The sequence below is a fragment of the Dendropsophus ebraccatus genome, chromosome 4 (genome assembly GCF_027789765.1).
Source record: "Dendropsophus ebraccatus isolate aDenEbr1 chromosome 4, aDenEbr1.pat, whole genome shotgun sequence".
In the NCBI taxonomy this organism is placed as follows: domain Eukaryota; kingdom Metazoa; phylum Chordata; class Amphibia; order Anura; family Hylidae; genus Dendropsophus; species Dendropsophus ebraccatus.
In genome coordinates this window covers 54,606,177-54,625,488 of record NC_091457.1, presented here as the reverse complement: position 1 = coordinate 54,625,488, position 19,312 = coordinate 54,606,177, and the positions used below count along the sequence as shown (strand labels likewise).

The 19,312-nt window shown below is 44.3% G+C and overlaps 1 protein-coding gene across 1 annotated transcript in view; it reads left to right on the top strand.

Moving 5' to 3' along the window:
- OVCH2 (ovochymase 2) overlaps positions 1-19,312 on the top strand; it is a 72,644-nt gene that overhangs the window by 38,048 nt on the left and 15,284 nt on the right. The window contains exons 14-18 of the mRNA XM_069967883.1: positions 2,399-2,529; positions 5,258-5,351; positions 17,389-17,520; positions 17,797-17,862; positions 19,078-19,264. Of these exons, the coding sequence (XP_069823984.1) occupies positions 2,399-2,529; positions 5,258-5,351; positions 17,389-17,520; positions 17,797-17,862; positions 19,078-19,264 (610 nt within the window). The remainder of the gene's footprint in view (positions 1-2,398; positions 2,530-5,257; positions 5,352-17,388; positions 17,521-17,796; positions 17,863-19,077; positions 19,265-19,312) is intronic.

Sequence of the window (19,312 nt, the reverse complement as noted above, 5' to 3'; positions counted from 1 at the left end):
GCTGCGAGTTTGTCTGCCATTGAGTGTACAGGGCAGGATCTGCAGAGGATTTCGCTGCGAATTCACAGCAAGGAATCCGCTGCAGATCTGTTACATGTGAACGCACCCTTAGGGTAGATTTTTCCTTAAGGGTGCGTTCACACCTACAGGATCCGCAGCGGATTTTCATGCTGCAAGTTTTCAGCGAAATCAGCTGCGGATCCTGTACTGTGAAGCTTAATGGGTCTCATACACGCAGCGGATCCGCTGCCTGCATGGGACCCAGCCCCTTTAACCCCTGCGCTTACAGCCCCGGCCCCCTTAAGTTACTGGACCGCCCGATCGCCGCCCCAGCCCCCGCGCACGCCGCTCGCTTCATAGTGTGCACTGACAGGGCTTTCTGCAGCCGCTGTTCACTGACATGTCAGTTGTTTGCGGCGCCGCTAGGGGTCCCGGCTGGAGCGTATACGATGTGTATACGCTCCAGCCGGGATCCCATAGACACCTGGCCAATGTATTTTCTCGTATTAACTACAACGTTGTTGCCAAATGCAATCCGAAAAAATATGATGTGTTGTCACAAATTTCACTGGCCTCAGCATGTTTTGCTTCTTTCCCTCCTGACAGGGAGCTGTATAGTTCCTTCATTTTCAATGCAGCATTGTCTCCAGCAGTTTGACTCCTGCCAAGACAATATATCATCCTCTACTGTCTCTGGAAGCCTACATGACCATGTCTTTGGCATATAGAAATATAGATATATATTTTTATCAATTTGTTTACAGCATGCGGTCTTGTGCTGAACAAAGCAAACTTGCAAACTTGGTTTGTGGAAAGTGTGTCTGCTATGTGGAGCAATGTACCGCAGCAGCTCTGGGTGCTGTAATAACAGGTAGTAGGCAGGATTGTAGTACTAAGCATCTAGTAATGACAGGCCCTGGTAGGGGAAAGGATTACCAACACATAAAACAAAAGTTTTTTTCTGTGGTTTCAGAACTGGGACAGACAGGTAAGCAGTTTTATATGTTTCTGGACCATTTTTTTTAACTGATGTTGGAATACCACTTTAGGTTGGTCAGTAGGTCTTGTTGGGAAAACTATGTGACACTTTGTATTAATTGTTTTTTTTTTAACCAGATCATCTTTATTGAAAAAAGATTTTTTTTAACAAACACAAAAAGTGCTTTATTTTCACCGCCCCCACCACTCACCCCGTAATTTCGACCCCCCTCCCACCTTACCTAAAAAAGAATAAAAAATCATATACAATATGAATCTGTTCAGGTAGCCCAAAAAGATTAGAACCTATCATGCAATGAAGGTCAAGATATTAACTATAACATCAATCATGTAGACTGCCCCCCAGCTGTGTTCAACTTTCAGCAGACAAGAAAAAAGGCAAAAAATTCCCAGTCATTAAGTATTAAAACAGACAAACAGGGCTGCACTCTCCACAAAAAGGAAAAAAAGAAGCAACAAAAGACTGAGGGGGAGATTTTTCAAACATGGTGTAAAGTGAAACTGGCTCAGTTGCCCCTAGCAACCAATCAGATTCCACCTTTCATTCCTCACAGACACTTTGGAAAATGAAAGGTGGCATCTGATTGGTTGCTAGAGACAATTGAGCCAGTATCACTTTACGCCATATTTGATAAATCTCTCCCCCCCCCCCCCCCATGTGCGTAGGTCCGTACACAAGCATCTCTTAGAAAAGTGTAAAAGATTTACCCCAATTAGGTAGTATTGCCAAGTCTCCTAGCAAAGCTTGCGTTTTGGTCTGCGAGCAGAAGAAAGGCCTCCGTCAGGGATCTCCAAAGGAACCTAGAAGGAATTCCAGATGCGTCAATCCAAGGGCCCCAGATGGTCTTGAACTTCCTCATTCCTTTTCTTTTTTTGTAGACTCCTTTTTCCAAGTGAACAATAGCGTTCATTTGATCAATTCTGCAACCGTAGGAGCAGTAGGTTGTATCCAATATCTGGCTATTAATTTGCGTGTGTGGTAAAGGATCCTACAAATTGCCATTTCTATGCCTGTGGATTCGTCCTCCTTACACACCAATCCCAAGATACATTTTTGAGGTTCCAATGGTATCTCCACCCCATACACTCTCCTTATGAGAGCCAGTACCTCCTGCCAGGAGCCCTTTAACTCCACACAGCTTCACATTACATGTATGAGATGGGTGTCATCCATGTCGCATCATGGGCACTTTGAGTCTTGTATTAGTTGTCTACTATATGTCCTCCCTTAGCAACGTAGCATAGCAAAACAAGATAAAATTGTGTACCTAATGTTCGGGAAGTCCTGGAACAATAAACTAGGAGGGAACTGCTGTGATTTATGTTGGATTGATAATACGGCAGGATTGAATGGTTGTAAAACATCTGTTCCTATCTCTATGTTTTTCCATAATGTTAGGTTCTGATTGTGGATCAGTCGCTGTTATCTTTGAAGAAGGACAAATTCAAACTATGAATCATCCAAAAGACTATAGCAGCCATGCACATTGTCAATGGGTTGTGCATGGTCCAAAGTATCACGTCATCCAGGTAATTGTTGCAATACAAAAAGGGACGTACAGTAGCTAGAAATGGCTGGGCAACATAGCGCACTTTTGAATAGGCCCTTCACCGTCTATTACTGTCATTACATAGATTTACTGTATAAGGCATTTTAATATATGCATGAGCCCCCCTTACGGGCTTTGTATTCTACATAAAGTGTAAATATACATAGCTACAGGATAGGCTGCAGGCTATATGTGTGGAGCACTCCACCGTCCCCGTCCTCAATGCCTACATCCAGTTTGAGGCTGGGTTCACACTACGTATATTTCAGTCAGTATTGTGGTCCTCATATTGCAACCAAAACCAGGAGTGGATTAAAAACACAGAAAGGATCTGTTCACACAATGTTGAAATTGAGTGGATGGCCGCCATTTAATGGCAAATATTTGCTGTTATTTTAAAACAATGGCTGTTATATTGAAATAATGGCAGTTATTTACTGTTATATAGCAGCCATCCACTCAATTTCAACATTGTGTGAACAGATCCTTTCTGTGTTTTTAATCCACTCCTGGTTTTGGTTGCAATACTGACTGAAATATACGTAGTGTGAACGCAGCCTAGGTCTGTAAGCGACAACATTGCATTGCATGTGCCTAGGCAAAAGGGCTAGAGGTCGTAATCTGCTCCTGGCCTCTTGCAGGCTGCAGGTCTAAAACTGCTTTCAGTCTACAGGAGCAACAGGGCAATGTCTCTTTTCTCTGTCCCAACCTTTAGCTGTATGTGCATCTTAAGGATGTGTATATAGCTAAAAGCAGCACTAAATGCAGGTGAATATGCTGAACTGTGTAAAAGCAACACCTTATACTTATAGGCCCCTACTACTAGTAGTTGAAACTGACCTACTCTGCAGTGACAGACAGGCTGCTGCTTATACACATATACACAGTAATCTTTTAGTTATCACCCTGGAGTTTTAATATGCATCCACTTTCCTTCATAACTGCGGTCATGTATCGTGTATGGCGGGGTTCCTTACAGTAGCAGATATGAAATACTTCAGAGGAATTTAAAATGAAGCTATGCAATAGAAGGAATAAAGGTTGCACTCACCCAAGGTGTCTTCACATACTTTTATTTCTTCACATCAAGAAGTAAAAAATGGACATAGTGCACACACTGTGGACAACGGCAGACGCTAACCAAACAAGGCGGTGACAGACTGTTTCGAGCGCAGGCGTGCTTCTACGGACCTCCATGTCCATTTTTTACTGCTTGATGTGAAAAAAAAAAAAGTATGTGAAGACACCTTGGGTGAGTGCAACCTTTATTTCTTCTATTGCATACGTGTTCACATTGGAATTCATATTTGGGTTAGCACCACCCGTAGTCTCTACTCGACAGCAACTGGCTACTGATTGCCATGGACATCTGTAGTGCAACTACCTTCTACTACTCGTGTTTTAAAATAAAGCTAGACAAGTATATTGTGACTAACAGAAATGACAAAGACAATGATACTTAAAGGACCAACCCAGTCTATATACCATGAGCATTTGGATGTAAAAGAGAGGGGTTCTCCTCATTTGGGACACCTCTAAAGGTCAAAATGGAGAGCCAGTGAGTATCACTCTTTGGCAGCTTTTACTACAACTTCCCCAAGGCCAGGATCATTTTCAGAATGATTCGTCACAGTTAGACTACAACATTAAAGGAGAAGTCCGGCAAAATTTTTTATTGAAGTATTGTATTGCCCCCCAAAAGTTATACAAATCACCAATATACACTTATTACAGGAAATGCACATAAAGTGTTTTTTTCCCTGCACTTACTACTGTATCAAGGCTTCACTTCCTGGATAAAATGGTGATGTCACGACCCGACTCCCAGAGCTGTGCGGGCTGTGGCTGCTGGAGAGGATGATGGCAGGGGGATGCTCAGTGTCCCTCAAGTTCCTTGTGTCCCTCAGTGTCCCCCTGCCATCATACTCTCCAGCAGACACAGCCCGCACAGCTCTGGGAGTCGGGTCGTGACATCACCATGTTATCCAGGAAGTGAAGCCTTGATGCAGTAGTAAGTGCAGGGGAAAAAAAACACTTTATAAGCATTTCCCATAATAAGTGTGTATTGGGAAGTTGTATAACTTTTGGGGGGCAATACAATACTTTAATAAAAAATTTGACCGGACTTCTCCTTTAATACAGAAGGTTAAAGGGGTTATCCGAAAAGCAAAAAAGGTCCAACCTCTTCTGCTTTCCAATTGCTTTACTTCCTCATTCTGCCCGTCAGTGCAAATAACGTCTGCAGAGGAGAAGGGGTGGGAGCATGTTGCGGGTGCTGCAAGCATTGCGTGTGGGCTAAACCATGCCTGCACCCACACACAGTGTCCAATAGCTGCCTGGTGTTGCCATGACATTGGTAACATCGGGCAGCTATTGATCACTGCCCGCAACATGCTCTCTCATCTGTGGAAGTATTAGCACAAAAGGGCAGAGTAACGAAGTGGAGCACTAGAGAGAAAAAGAGGTAAAACCTTTCCTGTTCTCTGGATAACCCCTTTAATCTGATCAAGTGAATTTTGCAGAGTGCTTCTGTAGGATCAACTGTGAAAGTTTTGCAAACCAGTGGGGCAAAATTGGCCATGATCAGGCTTATTTTTGCCCTCCTTGTGGTAAGAAAATAATACTACTGTTCTTATTTTTATTATTAGATGTGCTCCACTGAAGCCATTACTCACAGCCTCACTTATTCACTTATTCTGCTTTTCCAGGTAACCTTTCTAGCATTTGAAATTGAACAGAGTGACAAGTGCATTTTTGATTACTTGATTGTTTACCATGACCTTCAAGAAACCGTGGTTGCAGGTTAGCAATTGTGGTTGTTATATATTTTTTTGCCTATTGCATAATTTACAATGGAAAAGTCTCCTTTTAGCTGCTATATAAGCAATTTCCTAATATTCTTTATGGCATACAACTTTTTGTAATATAATATAACTTCGCGTATTGTCATGATTCATTAGATTTCTGCTCTGCAGGCGGGGTGGGTGGGTGAGGCCTAGCCTCTGTGTGATCTCCCATAAATTAATATTCACAGTAAGATCTATACAGTCTCTCTGTAGTCTCTGTTTGATCTTTCTCCTCACATCTCCCCTTTCATAGACTTGTATGGGTAGCATGTAATCTGATATCCAGCCGCAAGTCCAGAGTGAATAAAAGTTTGGTGGCGTAATAAGAGGAAAAAAATACTTTTCTGTTAAAATACATGAAAAAGTTTCTTATATTTTCTTATTTTTAAAACAACAGCATTTATTGCTATATCACAGTATAATATAAGGCTGGATTCACACGCTGTAACTGTGCGGCTGTATTTTTTATGCGGCTGTAAATGTGCGGGTGAAACTCCGGCCGTGGGAAAAAATAGACATGCGGCTCAAAACATACGGTCATTTACTTGGAAATCTGGTTCAACTAAAAATAACAAATAAAATGTTAAGAAAGTGATGGAAACACCTCTGGATGCATCTGGGAAAGCAGGGAACACAGTTTACATGAATCGCTATTACCGGGGTTTGCGATCCTCTGCAGTATAGCCGATGTCTCTCATGGTTAATATATTGAATTAATAAAACACATTTTCTGTCTAATAAAGTCCCTTTTATTGTTCAATAATTAAATGTAAACGATTCCATCATTTTGCAATTAAATATACTGTTAAAATAAATATATATATAAATAAATGTATATTTATATATATATTTATTTTTTGACAGTATATTTAATTGCACAATGATGGATTCGTTAGAATTAAATTATTGAACAAAGAAACTGTATTTATTTAAACGAAAATGTGTTTTATTCATGAAATATTAATTAGTACAGAAAGCTCTATTAGCCGGTAATTCATATGCCGGCAATAGAGCATTCTGTACTAATCATCACTTAACTTTAATGAAAACATCAAATGTTTCTTCTAATTATGTTATGACAATAACATTATTAGAAGAAACATTTAGAATTATATGTGCGCTCAGCTGATTGGCTGTTCGGCTGAGCGCACATATAATGAGCCGGTCCGCAGTACAGTGACTTCATTGTGCTGCGGACCAGCGAAGAGGACACATCGGGGTGAGTATAGAGCTCTCCCCACCCCCTCCCCGGCACTGCACCCCTCCCAGCAAGGAAGGGGGGGTCAGTTAACCCCTTCCTTGCTGGGATGGGTGCAGTCTGACATCAGTCTGGCCCCCAGGGGGTTAAGGGGGATGCAATACATCCTCCCTTAACCCCTTGGGGGCCAGACTGTAAGCAGCGATCTGTAAAGATGCTGCATACTGTAAGGTGCACAACACCGCTCACAATGATGGGTGTTGTGCTCCTGTTTGTGTGTTTTTTGTGTGTTTCTCCCTTTTTGTTTTTCAGATATCGGTATCCTGTGGATTACGTCGGATTCCGTGGACTACGTCGATGACCAGCGGTTGTTCTTTGAAATTTTTAAATAAAATGGTCAATGAGGGGTGTGGGGGTGTTTTTATTTGAATAAAAAAATTTGTAAACTTGTGTCTTGTCTTTATTTCTTTACTTTTTAGACTTAGTAGTGGAAGCCGTCTAATAGACGGAATCCATTACTAAGTTGGGGCCTAGTGTTAGCCGGTATAAAATGGCTAACACTAACCCCCTATTATTACCCCAGTACCCAATGCCACCAGGGGTACTGGGAAGAGCCGGGTGCCAGTGGTCCCGGAGCGTCAATATTGGCGCTCCTGGACCGGGCGGCAGCAGGCTGGTAATATTTAGGCTGGGGAGGGCCTAAACCAATGGCTCTTCCCACCCTGGTGTTACCAGGCTGCTGTCGTTTGGTTTTTAACCCGGCTGGTTATAAAAATAGGGGGGACCCTATGCGAATTTTTTTTTAAATAAATAAATAATTAAAAAAAAAACGCATAGGGTCCCCCCTATTTTTATAACCAGCCGGGTTAAAAACCAAACGACAGCAGCCTGGTAACACCAGGGTGGGAAGAGCCATTGGTTTAGGCCCTCCCCAGCCTAAATCTTACCAGCCTGCTGCCGCCCGGTCCAGGAGCGCCAATTTTGACGCTCCGGGACCACTGGCACCCGGCTCTTCCCAGTACCCCTGGTGGCATTGGGTACTGGGGTAATAATAGGGGGGTTAGTGTTAGCCATTTTATACCGGCTAACACTAGGCCCCAACTTAGTAATGGATTCCGTCTATTAGACGGCTTCCACTACTAAGTCTAAAAAGTAAAGAAATAAAGACAAGACACAAGTTTACAAATTTTTTTATTCAAATAAAAACACCCCCACACCCCTCATTGACCATTTTATTTAAAAAATTCAAAGAACAACCGCTGGTCATCGACGTAGTCCACGGAATCCGACGTAATCCACAGGATACCGATATCTGAAAAACAAAAAGGGAGAAACACACAAAAAACACACAAACAGGAGCACCACACCCATTATTGTGAGCGGTGTTGTGCACCTTACAGTATGCAGCATCTTTACAGATCGCTGCTTACAGTCTGGCCCCCAAGGGGTTAAGGGAGGATGTATTGCATCCCCCTTAACCCCCTGGGGGCCAGACTGATGTCAGACTGCACCCATCCCAGCAAGGAAGGGGTTAACTGACCCCCCTTCCTTGCTGGGAGGGGTGCAGTGCTGGGGAGGGGGTGGGGAGAGCTCTATACTCACCCCGATGTGTCCTCTTCGCTGGTCCGCAGCACAATGAAGTCACTGTACTGCGGACCGGCTCATTATATGTGCGCTCAGCCGAACAGCCAATCAGCTGAGCGCACATATAATTCTAAATGTTTCTTCTAATAATGTTATTGTCATAACATAATTAGAAGAAACATTTGATGTTTTCATTAAAGTTAAGTGATGATTAGTACAGAAAGCTCTATTGCCGGCAATATGAATTAACGGCTTATAGAGCTTCCTGTACTAATTAATATTTAATGAATAAAACACATTTTCTTGGAAATAAATTCAGTTTCGTTTGTCAATAATTTAATTCTAACGAATCCATCATTGTGCAATTAAATATACTGTCAAAAAATAAATATATAGATAAATATACATTTATTTATATATCTATTTTTTTTAACAGTATATTTAATTGCAAAATGATGGATTCGTTAGAAATAAATTATTGATCAACGAAAGTGTCTTGATTACAAATAAAATGTCTTTGATTAATTTAATATAGTAACTATTAGAGGCATCGGCATTCGGCATCATTGCCGGCTATTTTTGAAGTACTCCGTACGGACCGCCTGTCAATCCTCGGCCGCATGTCCAGCCGCAAATAATGGTCTTGTTCATTTTTTACGGGTCCGTTTACGATAGGGCCGTAGATTCATACATAGTGTGCACTGTGCAGCCGCATATCCTATACTTCCCAGCATACACACGAACCACCAAAAATACCGCCGCACAATTACAGCCGCAAATACAGCCGCACTCTTACAACGTGTGAATCGAGGGTAATACAGTAAGGCTATGTTCCCACTTTGTAAAAATGGACAGCCATCAGTTGGTAATGATGGCCACAATCACTATCACAAGAAAATAGTCTTTTTGACGGCCGGCCAGAAAGACGGCCACAAAATACTGTTAGGGGGACCTAGCTTTGATATTACAAACACCACCCTCATTTGGCTTTGTTCACACAATGTTTTTTCCCTCTCCGTTTAAAATGATGTCCGTGCAATAAAAAATATTTAGTTTCGGTGGGCTAATTGGTATTTGGGTGTGTTGTTAATTAAAAGTCCATTGAATTTAAAGCGACTCTGTACCCACAATCTGCCCCCCCCCAAACCGCTTGTACCTTCAGATAGCTGCTTTTAAGATCTGTCCTGGGGTCTGTTCAGCAGGTGATGCAGTTACTGTCCTAAAAAACAACTTTTAAACTGGCAGCCCTGTGCCCTATGGCCGTGGCTTAGTTTGTGTATGCATTTAGGCTAGCACAACCTCTCCGTCCCTCCTCCCCACCCTCTTCACCATTTTTCCTATTCCTCTGCAGGGAAAACTACACAGATGCATTAACCATCCAGCCCATGTGCCGTGCTCACACAGCTGATGAATAGTAGTAAGGATGAGCGATTTTTTGAAAAGTTCGGTTCGGTTCGATCCGGTGAACTTTCGTGAAGTTCGGATTCGGCCGAACCGAACCTAAAACGAACCTTGCAATAACGGCTGAATGCAGCTACATTCTAGTAGATGTGTGATAGGGTATAGTTTTGTTTAGTTGCAGTTGCTATTACAATTTTAAAAAAATGTAAAAAATAAAAGTTTGAAAATAATAATAATTGTTGAGAAGAGACAAGTTGAGTAGCAGGAGGAGAAGGCAGCAGTTGATTGTTCGCCTCTCAGGCCAATATTGTTGAGAAGAGACAAGTTGAGCAGCAGGAGGAGGCAGCAGTTGATTGCTCGCCTCTCAGGCCAGTATTGTTGAGAAGAGACAAGTTGAGCAGCAGGAGGAGGCAGGAGTTGATTGCACCCAGGCCAGTATTGTTGAGAACACACAAGTTGAGGAGCAGCAGGAGGAGGCAGCAGTTGATTGCAGCCAGGCCAGTATTGTTGAGAACAGACAAGTTGAGGAGCAGCAGGAGGAGGCAGCAGTTGATTGCTCGCCTCTCAGGCCAGTATAGTTGAGAAGAGACAAGTTGAGCAGCAGGAGGAGGCAGGAGTTGATTGCACCCAGGCCAGTATTGTTAAGAACAGACAAGTTGAGGAGCAGGAGGAGGCAGAAGTTGATTGCTCGCCTCTTAGGCCAGTATTGTTGAGAAGAGACAAGTTGAGCAGCAGGAGGAGGCAGGAGTTGATTGCACTCAGGCCAGTATTGTTGAGAACAGACAAGTTGAGGAGCAGCAGGAGGAGGCAGCAGTTGATTGCAGCCAGGCCAGTATTGTTGAGAACAGACAAGTTGAGGAGCAGCAGGAGGAGGCAGCAGTTGATTTCTCGCCTCTCAGGCCAGTATAGTTGAGAAGAGACAAGTTGAGCAGCAGGAGGAGGCAGGAGTTGATTGCACCCAGGCCAGTATTGTTAAGAACAGACAAGTTGAGGAGCAGGAGGAGGCAGAAGTTGATTGCTCACCTCTCAGGCCAGTATTGTTGAGAAGAGACTAGTTGAGCAGCAGGAGGAGGAGGAGGAGGCAGCAGTTGATTGCTCGCCTCTCAGGCCAGTATTGTTAAGAACAGACAAGTTGAGGAGCAGGAGGAGGCAGAAGTTGATTGCTCGCCTCTCAGGCCAGTATTGTTGAGAAGAGACAAGTTGAGCAGCAGGAGGAAGCAGGAGTTGATTGCACCCAGGCCAGTATTGTTGAGAACAGACAAGTTGAGGAGCAGCAGGAGGAGGCAGCAGTTGATTGCAGCCAGGCCAGTATTGTTGAGAAGAGACAAGTTGAGTAGCAGGAGGAGAAGGCAGTACTTGATTGTTAGCCTCTCAGGCCAGTATTGTTGAGAAGAGACAAGTTGAGCAGCAGGAGGAGGAGGCAGCAGTTGATTGCTCGCCTCTCAGGCCAGTATTGTTGAGAAGAGACAAGTTGAGTAGCAGGAGGAGAAGGCAGCAGTTGATTGTTCACCTCTCAGGCCAATATTGTTGAGAAGACACAAGTTGAGCAGCAGGAGGCGGCAGGAGTTGATTGCACCCAGGCCAGTATTGTTAAGAACAGACAAGTTGAGGAGCAGGAGGAGGAGGCAGCAGTTGATTGCAGCCAGGCCAGTATTGTTGAGAACAGACAAGTTGAGGAACAGCAGGATGAGGCAGCAGTTGATTGCACCCAGGCCAGTATTGTTGAGAACAGACAAGTTGAGGAGCAGGAGGAGTAGAGGGCAGCAGTTGATTGCTCGCCTCTCAGGCCAGTATAGTTGAGAAGAGACAAGTTGAGCAGCAGGAGGAGGCAGCAGTTGATTGCACCCAGGCCAGTATTGTTGAGAACAGACAAGTTGAGGAGGCAGCTTCAGCAGCTCTTAATTGCACGCAGTATGTTTCCAAATAGACAATTGACGGCGGTGGCATTAGTAGGAGCAGTATTCTTTTGGACCCAGAAGGGCCTAGTACAGAGAACTTAAGTTGGAAGCTAAGAATATGCACGATTGTAAAAATAATTTTTTATAAATGACAAAATGTTGATGTAGAGTTTAGCACAGGACAGTCAACGTTAAAAAACCCCTCTAACATTACAGCTAGTCTAGTAGGATATGGATACGGTTAAATAAACAGACAACCTCACCCACAGAATCCATGAGGAGAAGAAAGGACATTTAAAAAGGCATTATCCCAGTTCCATTATCCAAAAATACGTGTCCAATTTTCATGAAATTGACACCTTACTGGCACTTGCTTTACAAATTGACGCAACTACTCTGGCGTTAAACCTGTTGAATATAGGCCTATGGCTACATATATCTTTTTAACACCAGTTTGATGTCCTAACCGAGTGTAGCGTCCAATCCAATCGATGTATGCTTTTGTGTTTTTTTTAGTGCTGTTACCAGCTGGCTTAAAGGATAAGTCCGGGCAATTTATAAGGTTCTGGGTCAAGTAAGGGCACAGAAAGTTATTGATTGCTTGGACTTATCTTTTAAAATGGGTAGGGGAAAAACCCCTGATGGGGTATGGGAGTGACCTCCCTCCTTCGCTTTTGTCACTTCCAAAAAACCTCACCCTATGGGTACTTTCACACGTGGCTGCGGGTCTGCTGAGTAAAATCCACAGGGCATTTTTATACCGTTCCCCAAACGGCGTTCAGTACTAGGGTGCCGTCCGGACATACTGTACTCAGTTCTGCGCTGAACTGGGTGTTTGCGTCCGGCCCCATAGTACTGAAGGGGCCATAAAATCAGCCAACGATGGGCTGTGGATTTTAGGCTGCAGAGAACCCCAAAAAATCCTCCCATTGTAAAGACACCCGTAAATAAGGCAAGATAACCTGCCTTTCAGCAACTGTTTGTTGCTGTAACTAACTGTGGTGGTTTTCTATATCACAGTTGAAGGACAGCAGCCTCTGTGATATATACCCCATAGACAGCCTTATTCTACGAGTGACTGCATGAGAGGCGTGAAATCATTTGCACACAGAAGAACCCCATCGGGATTTGCGGTGCAAGATTTTACTACTCTCATGATATCAACAAAATACCTCAAGAACAGTTAGTACCCGCTCACAAAAACGCGAGTAGGTCTTCCTCCTCTTCCTCTACCTTCTCATCCTCCATCTCCTCCTGTGATGGAGAGGCAGAGAAGCCAGGTGGCGGTGTGCGGAATGGCTGGGCGTAGACATCTTCCTCCTCCTCAACCTCTATCTGCACTTCATGCAGCTCTGGGCTCAAGGCGATGTTCAGAAGTGGGATGATGTCGTTGATCCCATAGTCCTGCCTGCTCACAAAGAGTCGCGTCCTCAAAAGGGATCAGCAATTGGCAGACTTCCCGCATTAACTGCCAGTGTGTGACTTGGAAGTCGCAGTGTGGCGTGAAGCTGCCTGATTGCCCCATGAGGTAGTCTGTAACGGCTGACCTTTGTTCGTACAGGCGCTCGAGCATATGGAGCGCAGAATTCCAGCTTGTTGGCAAGTCGCAGATTAGCCGATGTTGGGGCATACCACGCTGTCTCTGGATTCTGAGCAGGGTGTTCCTTGCAGCGTAGGAGTGGCTGAAATGTTTGCGCACTCTGCGTGACATCCTCATAAGGTCATGTAGTGCATGAAATGATTGGAGAAACCTCTGCACTATGAGGTTGATCACATGTGCCATACAAGGTGTATGTGTCAGCCCTCCCCGCTGAACTGCAGAGATAATGTTCCTCCCGTTGTCTGCTACGACACTTCCCACCGTTAGTTGTTGTTGGGTCAGCCATTCAGCTATCTCCTCCCTGATGGTCCAGAGGAGCTCTTGCCCACTGTGGCTCTGTTCACCCAGGCTCACCAAATAAAGGACAGCCTGAGAGCCCCGGGCCTGACATCGGTGGTAAGACACCGGGGCAGGTTGGACTGCAGTGGTGGTGGAGGCAGAACTTGTGCTTCCCGCTGCTGGACCCTTAAAGCACCGTGGAGGTGACAGTGGCAAGAATGGGCCAACTTCCTGATGGTCTCCTGGGAGGATAATGACCCAATGGGCAGTAACGGATATGTACTGCCCTTGCCCATAATTAGAGGACCAGACATCAGCACTCAGGTGCACTCTCTTGGACACCGAGAGTCCCAATGAGTCACCAACCTTTCTCTTCACATAACTGTGCAGTGATGGGACAGCTTTGCCAGAGATGTAGTGGCGGCTGGGGATTCACTATCTGGGGTGCGCACACGCCATGAAATCCCTGAAAGGCTGGGAGTCCACAAGGTTGAACGGCAGGGACTGAAGCACCAGCAGCTTAACCAGGTGTCCGGTTAGTTTCTGGGCCATGGGATGGCTGCTGGAGTACACCTGACGTTTAGCCATGGATTCGGTCAGGGATTGCTGCCTCATTAGGGATGTAGATGGCAGTGACACTGTGCTGCTGCTGCTGGCACCTGAGGCCTGAGTTCTACTGAGAGGATGTTGCATGATGGGATCTACAGTGTATGGTGCATCCTGACAGGAGGTGGTATTGGGGTCACGGTCTTCCAGGCCTGTTGGTGTTGCCTTTCCATATGCATTCGCATTGATGTTGTGCCAAGATTGTCACCCCTACCACGACTGACCCTCTCATTGCACAGCAGGCACAGAGCGATGTGCTTATCTGTCCCCAGGTGGGAGAACTGCCAGACAACAGAGGACCGCGGTTTGCTGACAGCCACGGGGGGTCTTGTGGCCTGTTCACTGCCACTGCTGCTTGAGGGTGCCCTCTCAGGACCAAGGCTTACAGGTAAGGAACTCTGCCTGGTAGGTTGTCTCCTACCCCTCCCTCTTGTGCCTCGGTTCCTTGCAACAGTGGGATGTTGCTGCGTCGGTTGCACCTACTATTTCCTCCCCTGATGATGACGATGATAATGCTGATTGAGGGCGCCACGTCCGATCAGCGACATCATCATCCTCAACACTACTAATTTTCTCCAGTGGCTGGACAGGATATCGGGTGTGGCACTGGATGCCCCTCCCTGGCTATGTTGACCGCTTACAGCCAACACCTCCTCTGGAGTCTCAGCACCTTCCACCCGCTGACTTTTGGGGGCTTCCTCCTCCTCCTTCTTCTCATCACTAAAAAATGGTAGAGAGTCCAAGGGCAGCTCAAGGTTTGCCAAGAGTTCCCTGGAAGAAGGTTCCCCGAAGGTGAGTGGCATAGTAATAACAGGGGACAGGGCAGAGGACTCTCGCTGACCGTCCCATGTAAGGGTGGTGTCCGATGATCCAGCCGATGGTTGACTTCTCGTTTGGGAGCTTTGGGCGGTGGATGTTGAGGATTGGGTAAACCAATCTAGAACCTCTGGCTGTGTGGTTCTGTTGGCCTGTTACCACGGCTGCCACTTCTCCTACCCTCACCGCCTGCTGCGGCAGTCCTTGCCTGTGAAGTGCTGGAAGTAGGACACTTGGACATAATGATTTGGTTGGTGGAAAATGAAATGAGAATTAAAAAAAAAAAATTAACAAGTGAGTTATTGGCCGGAAGGCACAAAGTTTCAATCAGTGATGCTTTTTGGCTTGACGGCACCCAGCAAAGCAGAAACGGACAGGTTTTGTGGCCTGCTGACTTCGCCTCACACTCTATGGATGGCTTCAATTACTTTTTCTGCTATACGTTAGTTCACCTATAACAGCTTATGAAAAACAATTTTATTTTGGTGCGGCTAAACAAAGTTGACAGTACCCAGAAGAGCAGAAACGGACAGATTTTGTGGCCCGCTGACTTCGCCTCACACTCTGTGGAGGGCTTCACTAACTTTTGCTGCTATATGTTACTTCACCTATAACAGCTTATGAGAAACAATTTTTTTTTTTTTAGTTTTTTTGATAGATTTTTATTTTTTTTTAAACTTTTTTAAACTTTTTTTTTTTTTTTAACTTTTTTTAAAAACTTTTTTTGTTGCGGCTAAACAGGGTTGACGGCACCCAGCAAAGCAGAAACGGACAGGTTTTGTGGCCCGCTGACTACGCCTCACACTCTGTGGAGGGCTTCAATTACTGTTGCTGCTATACGTTACTTCACAGCTTATGATAGACAAATTTTTTTTGGCACGTGTAATCAAAGTTGACGGCACCCAGCAGAGCAGCAACTTGTAGCGTGTACTTTCAGTCACGGGACAGGAGCTGGTTCAATGTCTCCCTCCCTATGTATCAGCTTATCTTCTATATTCAGCTTTCCCTGGATCTTTATACTTTATTTTCTCTTCCTCTCTCCTGCTTCTCTCCCCAACACTTTTTGTATTCCTTATCTATCTCTCCCTGTATCGATCTAGTTGTTTGGCTATCTATCTGTCTCTTTTCTCTCTCTATCTACTGCGGAGCTCCTCTCTCTCTGAAGTCCTGCAACACAATGAGAACCTGCTGGTGCGCTGAGGCACTTCCTGGTGCTGGGGAGTGACGTCACACATCTTGATTTTCACAGAAAATCAGGTTACAAGGCATTATAGCAGTAATAATCCCTTGTATTCTGTGAACAAAGTACAATTTTATGTTGCCGTTGTTATTTTGAGCAGATTCGTAACGAACTTTCTCAAAGTTCGGTTCAGTACCAAACTTTTGGCAAAGTTCGTAACGAATCTAGTTCTAGAATCTACCGGTTCGGTTCGCTCATCCCTAAATAGTAGGCAATCTGCCAGGAGCATTCCTAATGATAAGGAGGGTGGGGAGGAGGGACAGAGAGGTTGTGCCAGCCTAATGCATACACAATGTAAGCCACGGCCAAAGGGCACGGGGCTGCCAGTTTAAAAGTTGTTTTTTATGACCTTAACTGCATCACCTGCCGAACGGACTCCAGGACAGATCTTGGATTAAAAGCAGCTATCTTAAGGTACAAGCGGTTTGGGGGGTCAGATTGTGGGTACAGAGTCACTTTAAGGGTATATTCACACGGAGAATCTCACTGCGAGCCCGGCAGGTCCTGGCAGTTCCCATACACTACATACTTGCTGCGGTCTAAACGACCGCAGCGAGTATGTAATTATACCGCCCTTAACCCCTTCTGCTCCCCCGCTGTAAGCATACTTTACCTGTCCTTGCTGCACGGGACCGGCGTCCTGCTCTCCCGCCCGGCCAATCAGTGGCTGCGGCTGGGCAACACACTGATTGGCCGGACAGGAGAGCAGGACGCCGGACCCGTGCAGCAAGGACAGGTTAAGTATGCTTACAGCTCGCTGTGGTCGTTTAGACCGCAGCAAGTATGTAGTGTATGGGAACTGCCAGGACCTGCCGGGCTCGCAGCGATAATCTCGCTGCGAGCCCGTCTGTGTGAATATACCCTTATAGTAAAAATGGTGAAAAACAAAACTGTGTGAACAACTAAAAAAACAACGTCTGCTGTTTGCAAAAGACATCTGCCCGGAATGTAAAGGCGCTGATCGGTCAGATATGATGCAGTATCAAGGATGTTGGGGAACCTAGTAGGTAAAAAGACACTTATTTAAAAAGAAAAATAACAGTGTTTTTTTACCTACTACGTTCCCCATCATCCTTGATGCGGCATCATATCTAACCGATCAGCACCTCTAAATCCTGGGACACTGGACCTCCAGCACATGAACTCCTTCTGAACTTGCACACTGGCGTTCCACCCCTTCCTCCCACGTTCCTGTAGGTGGGCAGCAGGTGGCAACTGTAAGCATATCGTTTGACAGCCTGTAGGACGGACACCTTTAGGTGAGCAGGTACCATAGCCATCTTCTGTATCTTTCACATTTTGCAGTATTGAGCTATGTGTAAAAAGCTTCATGCATTTTCAAGGCGAATATTGTTTTTTGTTTTTTTTAAGGAAAGTTCTGTGGATTTGAAATTCCTGACCCAATTCTGAGTGTCTCCAACGTCATGCAGATCACATTTACTTCTGATCATTATGGAAACTTCAAGGGGTTTCAAGCAGTCATTTCATTTGTGGCTTCATCTTGTAAGGATTCCTTTTTTTCTGCATGTAAAAGTGTATACATTTATACAGTTTACAGTTGCATATGGAAAATTCAGCCTCACATTATGTCAAATGATACTGTAATTCTATATTATTCCTGCAAAGAAAAATGATGAAAAGCTTGTGCAAGACATTAGGATTAAGTATATGAAGAAGGGCAAACCTAGTCCTAGTTCTTTCAGTCATCTGATAGTATCCCTTGCACCAATTCATATAGTCAAAGAGACCTTTAGCTATGACGTTTTTATTATATTACAGCTTCCGTAAACCCTGATATACATTGGAGAGAGCCACTGAGAAGTAAAGATACTGTGGAAGACTTTGGCAAGTCATTTTCTATGCTGTACAATAATATTTTTGCACGTGTCGAAATTGACATATTGGACCTCATTTACTAACAATGCGTCAATTTTAAGCCATTTTGATGTCGGTTGTGTCTGTTTTTTTACTTCAAATTCATTAATATGCCCTGTTGTCATTAGTAAATCTGGAAGTCTTTTCACAGGACAAAACCAAAACCGGACCATCCCGCCACTCTTGAAGTGACTGGTTTTTAGAATAAAAAACCCAGCAAAAAAATAACATTTTTCTTAACAAATCTGCCAGTTGTGCTGAGTTTTAAAAGACACACCCATAACATGGCCACTTGGAAGGTTTTTAGACAAAAATGAAGTGTTTGTCAGGTTTTCTGAAAAATTGGGTCTGATTTACTAATATGTTCCCGGCAGCAAATTGTTTTGTTTTTTTGTCCATATTCCCTGTTGGTTTAGTGTTTCCACATATTTACTAAAAGTGTGCGACACAATTTTTCCCATCATTTTTCCCATTCCAACAAACCCATCATTTTTGTAAAAAAAAAAAAAAAAGGCTAATTAGACATGCCATGGATGTGTTATAAGTGTGTCTTTTAAAACCTGCCACAACCGTCAGTTTAAGGCTGGGTTCACACTACGTATATTTCAGTCAGTATTGTGGTCCTCATATTGCAACCAAAACCAGGAGTGGATTAAAAACACAGAAAGGCTCTGTTCACACAATGATGAAATTGAGTGGATGGCCGCCATTTAATGGCAAATATTTGCTGTTATTTTAAAACAACGGCTGTTATATTGAAATAATGGCTGTTATTTACTGTTATATGGCGGCCATCCACTCAATTTCACCATTGTGTGGACAGAGCCTTTCTGTGTTTTTAATACACTCCTGGTTTTGGTTGCAATATGAGGACCACAATACTGACTGAAATATACGTAGTGTGAACCCAGCCTTATTATGCAAACCATCATTTTTTTTTAACCGTTTTTCTATTCTAAAACACAGCAACTTCTAGCATGATGTCAGTGGATCATGGTCTTTCAACAGGTTGTTAAATCCCAATAACAACAGTGAAGGTTTACTGCAATCTGGTAGGCATTCCTGGGAACCCTTGCTGTATGTGGATGAGCATTATCCTGAGAATCAATGTGACTGCAGTATGTCCTGCACACTGAGCTGTTAGTGTCCCTACATCATTTAGAAGGTCTGCCATTTTTCTTATAGGTGAGGATTGTGGAGTCTCCCTACACCCACCCAGGTTCAATCAACCTAGCATAGCTGCAGCGGAAGAAGCAATGCAAGGCTCATATCCCTGGCATGTTAGCATCAGTTTTGGTTATAAACATGTGTGTAATGGAGCAATTGTTTCTAAGATATTTGTCCTTACATCAGCCAGCTGTGTCGCAAGAAGGTAAGTTAATATGTTTAGGCCTTTTATCTGATAGCTATGATGTTGGGA